Source organism: Schistosoma haematobium, chromosome 1 (assembly GCF_000699445.3).
Source record: "Schistosoma haematobium chromosome 1, whole genome shotgun sequence".
Classification (NCBI taxonomy): Eukaryota; Metazoa; Platyhelminthes; class Trematoda; order Strigeidida; family Schistosomatidae; genus Schistosoma; species Schistosoma haematobium.
The window spans coordinates 14,724,409-14,740,751 of NC_067196.1; the positions used below are offsets into that span (position 1 = coordinate 14,724,409).

General features: G+C 33.0%; 1 protein-coding gene across 2 annotated transcripts in view; it reads left to right on the top strand.

Annotated features, from left to right (window-relative positions):
* EHBP1_1 (EH domain binding protein) overlaps positions 1–16,343 on the top strand; it is a 40,475-nt gene that overhangs the window by 21,836 nt on the left and 2,296 nt on the right. Inside the window, exons 8-13 of one of the 2 annotated variants that reach the window (XM_051210970.1) lie at positions 601–870; positions 2,163–2,277; positions 5,422–5,695; positions 9,850–9,894; positions 13,231–14,579; positions 15,583–15,832. In XM_051210970.1, coding sequence (XP_051073222.1) covers positions 601–870; positions 2,163–2,277; positions 5,422–5,695; positions 9,850–9,894; positions 13,231–13,514 — 988 coding nt within the window. In that variant the 3' untranslated portion in view covers positions 13,515–14,579; positions 15,583–15,832. Of the gene's footprint in view, positions 1–600; positions 871–2,162; positions 2,278–5,421; positions 5,696–9,849; positions 9,895–10,062; positions 15,833–16,343 lie in introns of those variants that run through there. The other variant, XM_051210971.1, reaches the window with a different exon arrangement.

A 16,343-nucleotide genomic window follows, 5' to 3' on the forward strand; every position in this document is an offset into this window, starting at 1 on the left:
ACAACAGGATATACTCTACTGTTGACGTATTTATGTAATTAGAGAGTTTTATAATTTATTGTCAAATAAACAACCATTCATTTATCTATATGTAACTTGTTAATTAATATTCCGTGCTGTAATCATAGTGCCATACAACCCAGTTTACATTATAAGGAGCAGTCTTCACTGAATAAACCTACAAGGTAAAAGTGTTCGATTCAGTTTAAATGTTAATTCACGTTTTAGAAAACCATTCTGATCTACAAAACCTACGGCTTTATTTCGCGAAGATAGTTTTTGAATTTTTGGAAAATACCTTGGTTTCGTCTACTTCAACAGTTGGAATAGAAATATATACCTAAAATAGCTGGTACGAAAGTCAAGACTACTAAGTAACAGGATAGGTTTTACATCCAATAAAACAGTATACTTATATTTCATTAGAAATCGACGAAGTAGTGTTCTTGAAGATGAATTTTTTAACCCGATCTTTTCAACTAATACAGATTCCCAATAAGTCTCAAACATCTCTCCCTCTGAACAGTTACATAATACTTCCTTGCATTTTATTTATTGCATTGTAACGAATATTTTTTTAATTTAAAAATACTTTTCAAGTGATTACAACTCATTGTCATCGGAGAACCCTCTACAAAATTGTCGCCTGGCATTCGATGTGGCTTCTAAATTGGGAGTACCCCGTGTACTTGATCCAAGTGAAGTAGTTTCTAAAAGCCGTTCACCTGATTTGCTCAGTATGATGACATACCTCCATCAAATCCGTACATTTTGCTGTGAACGAACAAAAAATAATGATGAGAACTCTCCATGTACAAATGATAACTTAGTATTAAATGGGATCTTTGAACAATGTATCAAAACCAACAAGTCTGTTTCTGTTGTAAAGAGTTCAGTTTTCGGTTTATATATATATGTATCTTCAGTTTAAAAGTTATGTAAATTATTACATTTTCCAAATGTTTAGTATTTTAGTCAGTATCAATACATAAATGGATCATCTGAGAGGATTTATGGGTTTGTGATCATCATTGTTGTTTTTTGAACAAATCTTTCGGTAGTCAAATGTGTAATGCAGTACTACAAAACTTTTTTGATAACCCGTAAATGGTCAAGAATATGAAGTGTATAAATTGCAGATTTTTAAACATGTGCTAGTCAGTCAGTCATGTGCAACTTTGAACCTGGCATATATTCCCATCAGTTCAAATTATAATGCAGCATTAGCACAGAGAAATGCAATTAACAAGTGAAGTCTCGGAATAGTATTGATAGTAACGTTATGATTAGTAGCGGAAAAGATTAGATATAAAAGAAGATAGTGTTTCCACGCTTGGGATCTGAAAGACAACAAAGAGTGAAATGGTTTATGCCACTGTGACCGATTCTGATCGTTGTCACCCATTGTTTTTAACTAAAGGTTACGATAACTTCATAGACCCCAACCAAAGTGATTTGACTTGCTTATCTTGCTCAGTCTAATGTGTCTCGACCACCTTAGTTGATGAAGATTCACTATTTCATCAACCAGTCTGTCATTTTTATCTAACATCCTACGTCTGTTCTTAGCACTACCCACTCGATCTTCCCGACATAGAAGACCAGTGCTTCGATGACATATCCAACTAAATACTGTCAATTTACAAATAATCATTATTCTTAATAGTTGTTCTTTGCAGCCATAAAGTGGAACAGAGTAAATTGATTTTTAGTAAACTCTTTGATTTGCAAATGGATGTGTAATATCCTTTTTATCCGCGGATGTCATATGATAAGTCTTTCTCTCTCATCCTATTTCAATGCTGAATATCTTTCTGACATAATTTCAAGTGTTCAGAGTCAATTGGTTGCAATAGAGGAGTGACCTTATAGCATGTATTCATGCACATACGAGGCATTTGTATTTTTAAACATCTACATGAAATATCAATTACTGCGCGTAAAAACTGTTAATGTACACGTTTCATGCAATTGGCTTCCTTTATGAATTTTAATGATATATATAGTTGTAAACAGCTGGTGCGAAATCTCGATTGAATCTATATTATTATACCTCGATTGTTGTTCTGGTTTTATTTAGATAAGGTGCTTATTTCCCTATATGATCATTATATATATTTATTACATATTCACCATTTTTTTCTTTACTTCGCCTATTTTAGCTCAGAAACGAATCATAGTTTGCAGAAAATTGAAAATCCGCCGGATGAAAACTCAAACAATGCTAAAAATAATTTAACTAATCCAGATAAAGCTGTTAGATCAACACCTAAAAAGGTAGTTTCGTACAAATTTGTGTTTCATTACCTGTCGTTTGTCATTATTTATTTTTTTAAAAATTAATGTTTCCACACCTAAAACTAGTTTAATAAGAACATAGATGTATCGGGTGTAGTTTTTGATATTATTTCTGTTTGATTGCTGTATTTATGTATCAGTATTTGGTACTGTAGGCAACTGCCTAATCGGTAAACGGACAAATAACCAACAACATTTTTGTTATTATCGCTAACTTGGTTTGTGTGACTATGCTGATTACATAGTGAGCAAGGTTCTCTCAGTTCTAGGTTCCAATGGTTAGTGTGACCTACCTTTCTGAAGATGACGAGTGATTATTATGGCGACGGACCACCGGTGAACTCGAGGAAGCTGTAAGAGGCTCAGAAGGAGCTGAAGACGTCCCATCCAATCACCTTTCCGAAGAATGTTCTAGAATTCCAACGTGTAGCTTCCCGATTGGATAATGCTAATAACCCTCTGTATGCGGATTGGAAGACTGTAATGATGATTTCGTTCTCACTAAAAACTATAAATACCTGACAGTTTTGTACTATGATTGACACTGTTGTTGGTCTTCTGTCTTCTTACTGCGACTTGGAAGGGTTTTGGTGTTCTAGTGCTCAGTTATTCGCGGTATACCGAAAAAACAGCTTTTTCAAGATATAACAATTATCATATTGAAATTAGAAAACTACTTTCTTCATGACTTAGTTTTTATGTACTGCTTATGAATAATGCATAATCATATAACCTGGTTTGTAGTTATTAACGGCTCATAATTAAAAGAATATCAAGACTATGATGACAAAAATGAATTACAATTTAAATGGCTTATTCGTTACGTGATCTATGAAACCCTGACGAATTTTTAGCGTCGATTCAAACTCTTACCTTTCTCATTATGCAAACATCAATTCACTAAATAATGACAGCCGGAAAAAATGTAAACGTTTACGAAACGGAATAGACACACGTATTATATCAGAATATCATATTGTTTTCATTCGGTCTTTTAGACACACTTCCAGAACGATTTTGAATAGTTACTTGTATTTTATTAGTATCCTTATTTAAACACTTTTTAAAACATATCAATCACATATAATTGTTTTTTTTTTTTAAATTGTGGCTTGATATATATATTCAATACCTCCTAATGATTAAATCATCCATATTTACTTGGTTTTGAAGTTAATGTGTTTATGTTTGAGTTTTTTTTCTATGAAACGACTGTTTACAATCTAATTTCGATACATCCTATCATTGCCAATTTTATATCTTAGAAAACACTTGTCATAGCCTTTTGCCGCCTAAAAATATGAGTTTCGTATGTCCAATGTGAATAAATTGATTTTGATACTATTCAACTTGAGTTTGTTTATTGATAATAAACGTTATAGTTCAAATGGTTATTTGTTATACTATGATCTGGTCAAATACATGTGCAAATGATCATAGTAAAACATATTTAAACTATTATGATAGAACAACAATTAAAGTATGACTAGAAAATTCTTCAGACTTATAAGAGTAATGACTATTAAATATCAGCTATCTCTCACAAAGACGAGATAGTTGTATACTCTAAGTCCAAATATTGGGCAGAATATTTCAAAGGACTTTATCCGATTTCGAGTTACCACTATTTACAAATAACCTGAATAAAGGTCGATATTAGCTCCCCAATCCATCACTTGATGAGTTTAAAAGGCTATATTAATGCTATTTAAGTACTGTAGGACCTGATAGACTAGTTTAGAAATTCCTTAAGGATGATGATTCAGTTTTGGCAGTTGTACTGATCGCGATATTGACTGGAGTCTGATAACCGGGCATGATCTTAATTAACTGATGTCAATCTCTGCAAGGAATAACCTAGATTCTTTTGTGATACCTACTGATGACACACTGACTAATACTATTTTTTAATACACTAACCTTCGTAATCACTGTACACTTAATTAAGGCTTGGGGAAAGTATTTATATTTTAAATGTTGACGTGAATATTTTGATCAAATATTCACTCTACTTAAAGTTTTAGAATATAGGTTTATCTACTAACTCGCTATCATAGCTGTATATCTCGATTTTAAAGTGATACTCGACTCGGTAGATTTTTGTTGACAGGCGTACCAATGAAGTATACAAATCTTGTGAGTGTTCTCTACTTATGCACTACTGATCGAATCTTAGTTTATTATGTCTTGTCATGGATTTCAAGCTAGATTGATGTGATTCAGCGTTGCCCACTTTGCTCTTTCCTACTTAAATTTTTTTATTGATGTCTTCTTAGGATTATACTTATTTCATCTAATTTTAAGGGATAGATCTCCATTCTAAAAAGTTACTAGCGGTCTGAGATTATGTGGATTATAGATTCTGTGCCTGATTCGATGTTGCTTATTACTGACTGACTGCAGTTTCTATATGAATGTGTATAAGTTGTCTAATGGTCTTTTCTTATTTTCTATCTTATCTGTGCCTTGGCAATTACTTTCCTGATTTTCTTTTCGCAAGATTTCTTTTACCTTATGCAGTGTTTGAGAATCAATAAATTGGATTATTTAGAGTATTTACATAGATTTTACTTCATGTCAATAAAGCGAGGTTCAAAACTAATTCATCATTTTACTTAGACATTCTTCAGGTAGATAGATAACTTTACATATCAATATATTGCTGTGCAAAGGTAAAGTAACTTAGACTTATAATATCACAATTAACAAATAAACTGAAAATCATTTTCCCGTGGAAAGTTTAGTATATGTACGTTTGTGATAAATATCATGAAAGTAAATAAACTGAGTATTTAGTTATTAATTATACGATTATATGTAGGTAAGGTTTTGTCTTCCAATGATTAAGAAATTAAAGCCTTGGAAAGTGTTTCAGTTCGACTGATAAATTTTAGTGCTTCATTCATCAATCTACCTTTTCCAATTTTTCATTGTGGTTTCAATCATCTATAAATGAAAACTTGTTGGGAAGTACTTTCTATTGTCTATGGCACTTACGTATCAAAACTGCGTGTTTCTACACACAAATTTTTTATTTATAATTGAATATAATGCTAATAACTCTGTACTTTACTAATTTTTGAAAAATACTCTATCCACTCTCTCTTACTACTTTTTTCCAAGAAAATTCCGTTAATGAATTATGAACATATGTTGGCTAAAGCACGTAGTCTCTTGCAACAATCACGTCTAAATTACTTAGCACCAACAAGTCGACCTGGTGCTTTACCGCCTTTAGCTCATCCTCGTAAACCACATCCTATATCTGGTTCATTGACAGCAATTCATTCAGTAGATGAAAATTTTAACCGAAATCCAGTGACAGAAGAAAGTTTAACGAATATTACATTAACTGATGGACAAAATCATCGATTGACTGATACAAAGTTATGTACAAGTAAGGTTTAGTTTATGTTAAATAATTTTTCTTGTTCTTCTGTAGTGTCTCACGTTTATCATGTACACGTTTCTGTACTTGACTTTCAGTTACTCTTGTTGTGTGAGGGGCTGTCATATTATTTGATTAAGTAAACGAAAAATTATAACAAAACAAGTTTCAGACTTGAGTGTTAAATTCCTCAACACCCAAATCATACGTGAATATATGTGTTTTTTTAGGTAAATATATTTTTAAAAGTTGGATTCAAATGGCTCACTATGTATGTGAAATGCTGATAAATTATTGAAAGGACCCAACATACATATATTTGAAATATTGTGCTCTTTTAGACACATCAATGTTGTTTTAAATATATAGTCCAATTAAACTGGCTATATTTCTGGTCGGTTCATGACTCCAAGTCTTGTAACAAAGTTTAGCCTATTTATTCATGCCCATCCTATCAATCTGTTGAAATTATTAAGTAATTACTTCTCAAGAAATAGACATAGCATATATGATAATATCTATATATGGTACTGAATTGTATTGTTTTCAAGCATCTTAATGCTGAGTCATCAGTGACTTCAGTGTACACACATCTTATATGTGTACGTTTAATCATTTTCATTACAGATTCTTCAGCTGATAAGTATTCTCAATTATAATTGACTTCATTGCATATTATTTAATTATATATTTTTTCCTTTGATTTAATCAACTCTAAAGATATTCAACTCTGCTAAAGATTTAAAAAATACTCCATAATGTAGTCGATGTATTCATTCATGAAGTTTCGGTAATGAATACAAACTTCTCAATTGTTACTATTTTTTCACCTTTATTGTTTACGTTACTCAACTGTAGGTATTTGTAACTTTATACAATATCATATTGAAAATAGTGGAAAATGCTTTATTTTTATAATACTATTGTTTAAACTTTATTTTCTTTGCGTGTAATATGAATTCACAAACGTTTTTAGACTGAAACAATTTATTGTTTTGATTCCTTAAACGAATGGTAAATTTATGTTCGTAACAAACTTCATTTAGTTAGTTATAACTTCTTCATATATCAGTCTGTTTCGTCGAAATTGAGTTAAATACACACTAGTTATTTACTTACACCTGTTACGCCTCATGGAGGAATATAGGCCACTGACTAGCATTCTGCATTGAACACTTTCCTGCGCCATCCTTTCCAGTTATTATTCATTCTTTTAATATCTTCTTACAATTTCCAATGCAATGTGTTTCTTTGTCCTCCTCTATTCCTATTCCATGTTAGCGCTTGCCTCGTGATGCAGTTTGATGATTTCCTCAATTTGTATCCTATCCATTTCCAGCGTGTTTTCCTAATTTCCTCCTCCTCTGGAAGCCGGATTGTTCTCTACCATAGTACGCTGTTGCTAGTAGTATCCGGCCAACGAACATTGAGTATCTTACGTAGACACTTGTTTATAAATGATTGTATCTTTTTGATGATGGTTATAGGAGTTCTCCGAGTTTCAGCTCTATACAGTAGAACTGTCTCGACGTTCGTATTGAAGATTGTGACTTTGATATTGGCTGACAGCCATTTTGAGTCCCATATGTTCTTCAACTGTAGGAAAGCTGCCCTTGCTTTGCCGATCATTGCTTTTACGTCTGTATCCGATCCTTCTCGTCCGTCGATGGTGCTGTCCAGATACATGAAGGATTCCACCTGTTCCAGAGCTTCTCAATCAAGTGTGATTGGGTTGGTATTCTCCTCGTTGTATTTAAGGATCTTGCTTTCCCCCTTGTTTATGTTGAAGCCTACTGATGTAGAGGCTTCTGCCACACTAGTTTTCTTGACACACACACTGTCAAATGCTTTCTCATAATCAAGGAAGTTGATATGTAGTGACGAGTCCCATTCGATCGTTTGTCCAACGATGGTCCTAAGTGTCGTGCTTTGATCTTTTATTTTATTTATTTATTTGAACTGAAATATTGGTTCAAAGGGGCATGGAATATATATGCGCCACATAAGTCACTTGATTTCTGTGTGGGCTGTGATACTGCCTGGGTGTCCAGACCGAAGCAGGTGGTTTCCTTAGGAAGTCACACCCGGACCCTTTGACCTAAAGGTCTAATTCACAAGTCAGTGGAGCAACGTAAAGAGACGTACTTCCATGGTAGCCGGTGACCAACGATTGGTTTATATGCCATTTGTTCCTTCAGGATCCTGGAGCCCATGTGCACCATTGGTTTGGAATCAGGGTTTCCCGACTCCCCTAAGTGGACCCTCCGTGTCCATCGATCTTTACGCAATCCGACCTGTTGATCTGGAAGCTGGATATCCACTGAATCTTTCATCGGTTCGATAACACTCTGTTAAAATCCTCGCATTTGCTTAGATCTCCTTTCCCTGATATTTTGATGAGATTTGTTTCTTTACAGTCTGTCGGCACTTGTTCCTCCTCCCAAATCTCCCTGAATAGAATGTGGATCATTTTTGCAGTTACTTCTATTTCTGACTTTAGGGTTTCTGCTGATATATTGCGAGGTTCTGCTGCTTTCCCAATCTTGATTTGTCTGATGGCCATCCTCGTTGGCCGTCTCCTCTTTTTTGGTTTTGAAGGATGGTTTGATAATCCTGAATCCATTAGATTCCCATTCTTACAAGTGGCTTTTATGCTTCTATGGACGGCATCATAGCAACTCCCTGAGTGTTTGTAGAATTTTATTCTTCGTGACAAGAGTACAGACACATCTCTCCCGAATCTGATCTTCTATGTCCAGCTTGTGTCCAATGGGTTTCACTGACTCCGAGAACCGTGAAGTTGTGTTTCCACATTTCGAAAGCAATTTGATTGATCCTCCCGGTTTCTCACATTGTCCGGATATTCCATATGATAAGATGATTTTTGAAGGTTGTCGACAGGAAACCCTGGGCTAAGGTTTCGTGGTTTTTGGTACTCGTCAATAAGGTGTACCTGCATTCTTGAGGGAACTGATGCTACCTGACGGATTTGATCCCTTTCCACCCAGCTTCACAGTCAGAGACATTAACACTGGGCTATCCGGGCCGCGACTGACCTCCTGTAGGACTGAGGTGTATTTACAATTAATTGATCACCACCACATTGCACGCAATATCGATTCACCTAAACTAGTGGCCACATTGCAACTTGGTCGATAGGATTTGATCTGCACCAAAAAGGATCTGACACACATGATATTGATCACCACCCAGTGACTTCTAATGAATATCAGCTTTCAACATGAAGCTTTATAATTATTCTTTCCACTTGGAGGGCAGAGTTTGAATTGTTTGTTCTGGTTAGTGTGTTTTTAGCAAGATTATTTTCAACGGGATGAGGTTGCCGACCCCATGCCCAACCCTTCTCGTTTACCCGGACTTGGGATGGACAGTAACCCTAGAAGAGCTACAGACGGAGCTAGATACACATTAGTACACAAATACGAAAAAACTATACGTACTTTGTTTATTATTAGAAGTTAATTTTAAGAGATAATAATAATAATAACAAGCTCAAATGTATATTTCTTACAGAAATTAGTTTATAATAACACAATAATGTCCATCTACTCAAAGAAATCAACACCAATTATCCCCAATAAATTTTTATAGTTTCATAATTGTTTTATTATAAAAAGTTGGTTGAATTTATTGTTTGTATTTTATTACTTAAAAAAAAAATTAAATATCTCACTTAGTTTTTACTACCTTCTAATAATAATGTGTAACACTTTTTTTTCCTTTTTTCATGCACCAATTTTCGTTTTATCATATTAATCTATATCTATGTCCATCTATCTATCCATATATCTATGGCTATGCGCATGTATTACCTACTGAACTAACTACTATCATATATCTACTTATTTCCATTGAAATTAAACTGCACTTATATTAAATTGATGTGGATGCTATTCGTTTATTTCTTCATTCAACAATATTGCTTTGGTTGCATAATTTTCTTGATGTCTATACTATGAATGAATACATTCGCCTATATATATATGCTTATGTTAATGCCTATTGTCTGCCTTGCATATTTGATAATGTTCATTGGTTTGTATGTAAAAAAAATACATTCATATTATTATTTATATATTTTTGTTTGCCTAATTAAAATATTATTTTGGAATAATCGAATAAACGCATTTTTATTTATTTAGAACATCGAAAATCCCATAAAACTCTGTACAGATTTAATTCAGATGGTAGTTTTAATTTGTTTTAATTCGCTTTTTTTATTGAAAATTGAATAATGAAAAAACATTTTATTGACATCAATTAAATGTTTGTTTGTTTTAAATAGTAATCTAATACAGATAGATTTAAATGTAGATGACTATTTTGTAATTTTACAGAAATAAGTTCAAAAATACAAATTATCGGTTATTATATTTTAATCTATATAGCATAATATACGTATAATCAATATAAAATTTAATAGTACATTGTTATTTCATTCTAGTAATGATCTGAAAATATTATCAATTACATATTATGAACTTGATATAGATAAACTGGATTCATGTAGATAGAAATTTATCATTACCAGTGTTCATGTCATTGTTGAAAATAGTTCTTAGAATATTGGTTATAACCATTTATAGCTTATCGAATGCTTTTGATTATGTTGTGTTCTGAATTGGGCGATCTATTTATAAAATTTTCATTGTTATTTTGATTAATATAAGCACTTTTAAATTTAAGATTTAAAATTTCTTTCTACTACCAATTGAGTAGTTAATCTTCATGACCATGTTGATGATTGATTTTCTCTGGGTGGTTATTTTTTTTTGGACCGACCTCTTACTGAGTAACCTTTTTTCTGTATCGACATGTGTCAGTACAGTAAGGAGTTAGTTGCAGATTGACCTAATCACCTCATTTCCGGCTATTGTGGCATTTTCTTAACTAAGTGCGTATCTACAGTCGCTTACAACCATTCATATAAGTGCAAATATATTGCATTCTTTCTGTACTCTGTTCATGTATCTTTATTTAAATGTAGAGTCTACCCTCTCACATAAAGTGCTTCTCATACTTGGTACAATTAATTTTGTCGACGGTCTTGCATTTGTCTTCTTTCGCTGTCATACACCAGTTAAACCTCGTTGGTTAACATCTTACAACGCATTCCATATTTGTTTCTCAAATGTTTTAACCGACCAAAGGAACTCTAACTCAAATACATCCATCAGGACTAATCGCAGAAGCTGTGTTGGTATAACTAGATGCTGAAGTCTCATCAACAATAAAACCTTAAGTTTTGGGAATACTATATAGATGATGCGTTTGTTGTCATTGAGATACGGACTCAAAAATTCTCCTTGATTGATCATTAGCATTTTCAGTCAATAGAAAACAGTTAAACCACAAAATTCTATTGTTGTGTGTCCTGATTTTATCCAACGAAACAAACAAAAACGTTATAAACATTATCACACAAGAAGCCAATTCTCACAAATCAGTGGAAGCTCAACAATAAAAATAATAGCGTACAAACACTTGTAAGAAGAGCTAGAACACACTTCAGAGCTCAGCGAAAAAAGCCAAACTCTTCATTCTGTAAAATGGCTCCTCTCGCAAATTCATCAGGTGTTTGGCAAATCGATATACCATCACAAATTCACGCAGGTGTTTATCATAAGAACAAATGATCACAAGGTTATTGAAACCCGTCGGCATAGATGTCACACTAATGCCAATTTGATCGCGTCATTCTTTTTTGCGAAGACTGAGCGATATATTTCATATGTCTTAGCCGAAAACGTCTTATGTCTTTATTAAATATTAACTCCGTCTGTTACTGTTTTGATATTTTTAGCTTTGTTCCTCTAGTTTTTAAGCTGTGTTAACTAAAATAATTTTTCAGCTTGAAGCATGGAATCACGTTTACAAGATTGTGAGGTTACTAGGAACTATAGTATCGTTCCAGTAATGTTATTAGATGGATGTCGGTTTCTAGTGTGAGCTCTTTTTATTTAGCTCAAATCTCAGTTCTCAAACATTAGACAGCACCCTAATACCATAACCCGAGATATTCTCATTGTTCATCTTTAAACGTATAGCGTTACCAGATTTTCTGAATATTCATATCATATTACTTTTTCTGCCTGTCGTCCTTTTACTTTTGCTATGCTAGTATACACAGTAGTAACATGAATGTGTCACGTGATGAGTCGCAGATTGAATTGCAAGTAATTTCTCAGTTCGTTGTAGTGTTGATTAAAATGCTTCTTTTCAAGATGTAAACGATTATTTGTCTTAGTTTGAGCTTGTTTGCAAGTGCTCTTTTTAGTCTGTAAATATTCATATCAATATTTCCTGTTTATCGGTAATTTAGGGTCGATTTTATCTCCTCGAATCACGTATACATTAAGTAGTTTAGTATATTTTGCATATAACAAATAATGGTACTCAGCAACCGTGTACAAAGTCATCCGCCAATGGTATATACTGTTTGGTTACTAAATTCTCGGTACAGTGCAGTTGCAAATTCTTATTAGCTAATTGAATGTTGATTGCCCTACCGAATAAACCAGAGCTTTATTCAGCTGAGTATATTTGACTTGATTATTTGATCTTCTTTCATCCATTTTACACATTAAATAAGGGATGTGGGTTTTCTGTAATTCAGGTTCGTGTTTATCGTTATCACGAATAACTGAATAGTTTTGGTTGCATGAGGTTGTTGATGCTCATTTCCTTTATTAGATCAAAAAAGTAACGTTTTGTTTGAACAAAATAATACCCATTTATTGGTCTTCTTGTGTATATGCTTAAAGACTAATGCTCTACAATAAAGTTTCGCTAATCTTCATATGCAACTAATAAGAAGGGGGAAAATCATAAGTGTAGCAGTCAGATGTATACAGTTTTAGTCGACCCAAGCTAATTACCTTTATAAGCGGTTTTTAAGCTTATTTAAATTTTTGTTACAAACCAACACCCAGTGAGAACCGTCGACATCTAGTTACCTCATTTCAGAACTAGTTAAAGGTGGTTACCAATGCCCTCATACAACAAATTAACCAGTGCCTTTGGGTCTCGCCATGAGCCCAGCTGGGCTACACTCGAGATCCACTAACCAAGAATTATCCAATTTGTGGAATGACTCAAACCCCGTAGTGTAGCGTGTAAGGTTATTTAGGAACTGCTCTGTGTTGTTCCATTTCTGAATCTAGTTCTGAGAGAAATTAGATCACATTTGTAACTATTAATTAATGCAAACTGCTGTGTTTCATCCTAATCATACATTATAGTGTTTCCTACCAAAATACCCAGCTACCTGAGTTTAAATGCTTATCATCCATAGTCTCAAGTTTAGTTACTAAGTTCTTAGTGAATTAGTTTCAAATTATGGATATACTATACATAAACGTCCACAAATACGAATATTTTATTATAATGCACTTATTTATGTCAGCTTATTATCCTACTTCATAGTTGCTTATATTTGTACCCGTTCTTTAGCTTGTTTTCATGGACCACATATATTACTGGATAAACATATGATTTAGTCTATTTATACCTCCAATTTACAGGCACAATATGTATACCGAATGTTGATACCTCATTAAATTCCATTTCTAAGCCATTTCGATTTTCAACGAGTAATATTTTTCCAACACTTAGTAAACCACCACAGTCAACTGTTGACACAAGGTTTTCTCCGGAACAAATGAAAGTTAGACGTCTACGTCTGTCACAAATGAATCTCTTTGCGTCGGGTCGAGGTAGTGGCGCACCAGTACCTATACGTATTGGTGAACATCATTTGGATAATAAAATGGATAACCGAACTCATGTCTCCACTTCTGTAAGTTGAAATATTTAAATTAATTATTTTATTGCAAAAAACGAATGCAACCGAGAACTACTTATCTTGAATTAGTGTTTCATATTTTTCAAGTGGCTCTAGTACCGGTTATGATGACCGAAGTAGGAGCGAAGTCGTTTGTACACATTTTTACTTAGAAATTCAGTTTCTTAGCTTTGTCGATAGAAAAAAACGTACGATAAGTAATTAGCTTTTGCTTGATCATAAAGCATAGTGTTAAGCTAATTGGTGACGGAATTCCCGAACTGTTCGCTTATGTAACTAGTTTCACAGGAGCAGTTTAATTGAAGAAGTTTGTCATTATTTTTGGTTTTTTGGATAAAATCTTTTCAGAATAAAGCATACGGTTTGTTTTTCTGTGGAGCTTTTCTTATTATCAGTATCATTTCATTAGTAGTTTCGTCTATAAACTCTAGTTTTAGGGGCAAGGTGTTCTAATTTCCTCTATAATTTAATTTTCATTTACAACTTAAATTTTTAGACTCATTTCCGATCGAGACTAGGAGGAAGTGACTAGTGTTTTGTTTCTGAATGTTGGCTGGATTCTCTTTAGTAGTTTCAGTATAAAGATGAGAGTTTACTTACACTTGCAGAGTTTTTTGTCATGTTTTAGTTCGTGTATCAGCCAACAAAAATTTAAAATATGCGTCACTTCTTTTTCAATGACATGAATCTCTCAGTACTGATGTATTCTACTTTTTGATCGTAAACCATTAACATATTTTTATTTACATTTCTATAACGACATCGTATTTTAGATTTTTATGCAGAATTATTTTAGGAATATTGTCAGGATATTTTCATTCACGTCATTGAGGATACACGTTTTATTCCTCGCACACTGGTTAGAAAATCCCCATCAGCAATGAGTTCTTCACTTGTCAAAGTTAATGACTTACTGTTACTATTATTTTCTACAATATCATATAAATATTTATGTTTATTAGATATACACTATTGTCATCTTTAATTTTTTATACTTCACTTTTATTAAATCCTTCGGTGAACAAACATTTGTGGAACTCGTTTTATTCACTAAGATCAAAAATCAAGGTTAGTTACATAGAAAGTGTATATTTTGATAAACTATGAATAAAATGTAAACAAAAAACATCCATTATGTATAACTGAAGCTAATTCACAACACTCTTTTATAAATGAACTATTAATTCTACGAGTGTAATTGTTTCTTTAGTAAGAAATATCAAATATTGCAGTACTGTGTCGTCTATGATTTAATTATTAGAGCTGGATCCAATTGATTAGTCACAAACTCAAACTCATGGTTCTGATCAAATTCGTGTCAAGAAGAGTGAAATTAATGACTCAGATTTGACGTTAAACAAATTCTACGCTGTTTTTTCAGATCATGAATACAATTTCAATATATTGTGATATATTTTACCATGTCCACAAACATGGATTGATTTTCGGTTTATGCTAGTTTCGTAAAGCCTATTATGTAACAACTTTAGTTAATTACATTGCTTCGTGACCTTCGAGTGTTGTTTAGCTACAAATCTAAATTTGTATACTACATTGTTATTTATATTGGTGTCTGCAAATTTTTATTTGGCTCTTTGCAATTCACAAAGTAGGTACTTCTTGTCGGAACGTTATTAAAAGTAGCGTATGGGACTTCTCTACTATTAATTACAATTATTTCACAATAAGATTGGCCAACTAATTTACCTACTGTCAAAAACGATTTTATACTAAACAACTGTTCAGTCGTTTAACAGCGTAATTAATACGGCGTAACGGTTGTTTACTTTTACTTATTTTGAAGTATAAGAACCGAATACTGAAAACAATTTTTTTAAGATAAAAGTATTATGATGAAGAACTCGTTGCCAATGAAAGATGTTCACCGCTAGTTTACAAATTAAATTGATCTAAAAATCCCGGATGTATGAGAATCTTGTTTATGTGAATAGACTTGTTTTGAGCAAAAGACTGATTTCTTTCCTAAACCAGAATTGTTTACTCTACTAATCTATGAGAACTAGTTATATCCATTCATTATATTGATTTACAATATCTTCATCTTCTATAGGCACTTTAGTCAATAACAGTTCGTCTAATGCACTTCTCTCCGTTTCGAATTATATCAGCAATGAGCAGGCTGAATTAGAAGAGGCACAAAAGAAGTTAGATAAAGAAGCAGCTGTACTAGAGCAGCGTTTACGCCAACAAATGGCATACGAGCCAGGCACCGCATTAGAAGAAGAATTGTTAAGACGATGGTTTATTTTAGTCAATAAGAAGAATGCCCTAATTCATCGGGGCTTCCAGTTGTCTATAATGTAAGGCCATTTATCCTTTTATCCGTATTATAAGTGTGATATTCTTTATTACTAATGGATATTTCAATCTATATGTTATCTAAATAAATACGTTATTAACTCAACTTATACAATGACAATTATTTCAACGGCCTTGTTTCTATTTTATCAGATTGTTGCGATAACATCGAGTTCGGAAAATCAAACAGATTTATTGGATACTTCTAAGAGTCGTCCTCTCTTAGATTAAAGCAGTATTAGGGTATATTTTGTTGAGATATTTTAAATCAGACTACATTAAAGATAGAAGCCTGTAAAATAGAATAAAGAAGAGAATAGCGTACATTCAAATAAATCCAGTAGGTTGCCAAAAAGTCGTTTTCCTTTTAAGCTCACTACCATTTATTCCACTGTAATTTGTCTAGCTTCTTCTGCGAAATTGGAGCAGTCAGGAGTTGCCAAATGAGATCACCTTTTTCCAGTCAGGTGCAAGTTATTGATCAATAAATGGTTTCATTCTCTAAGGAGTAGA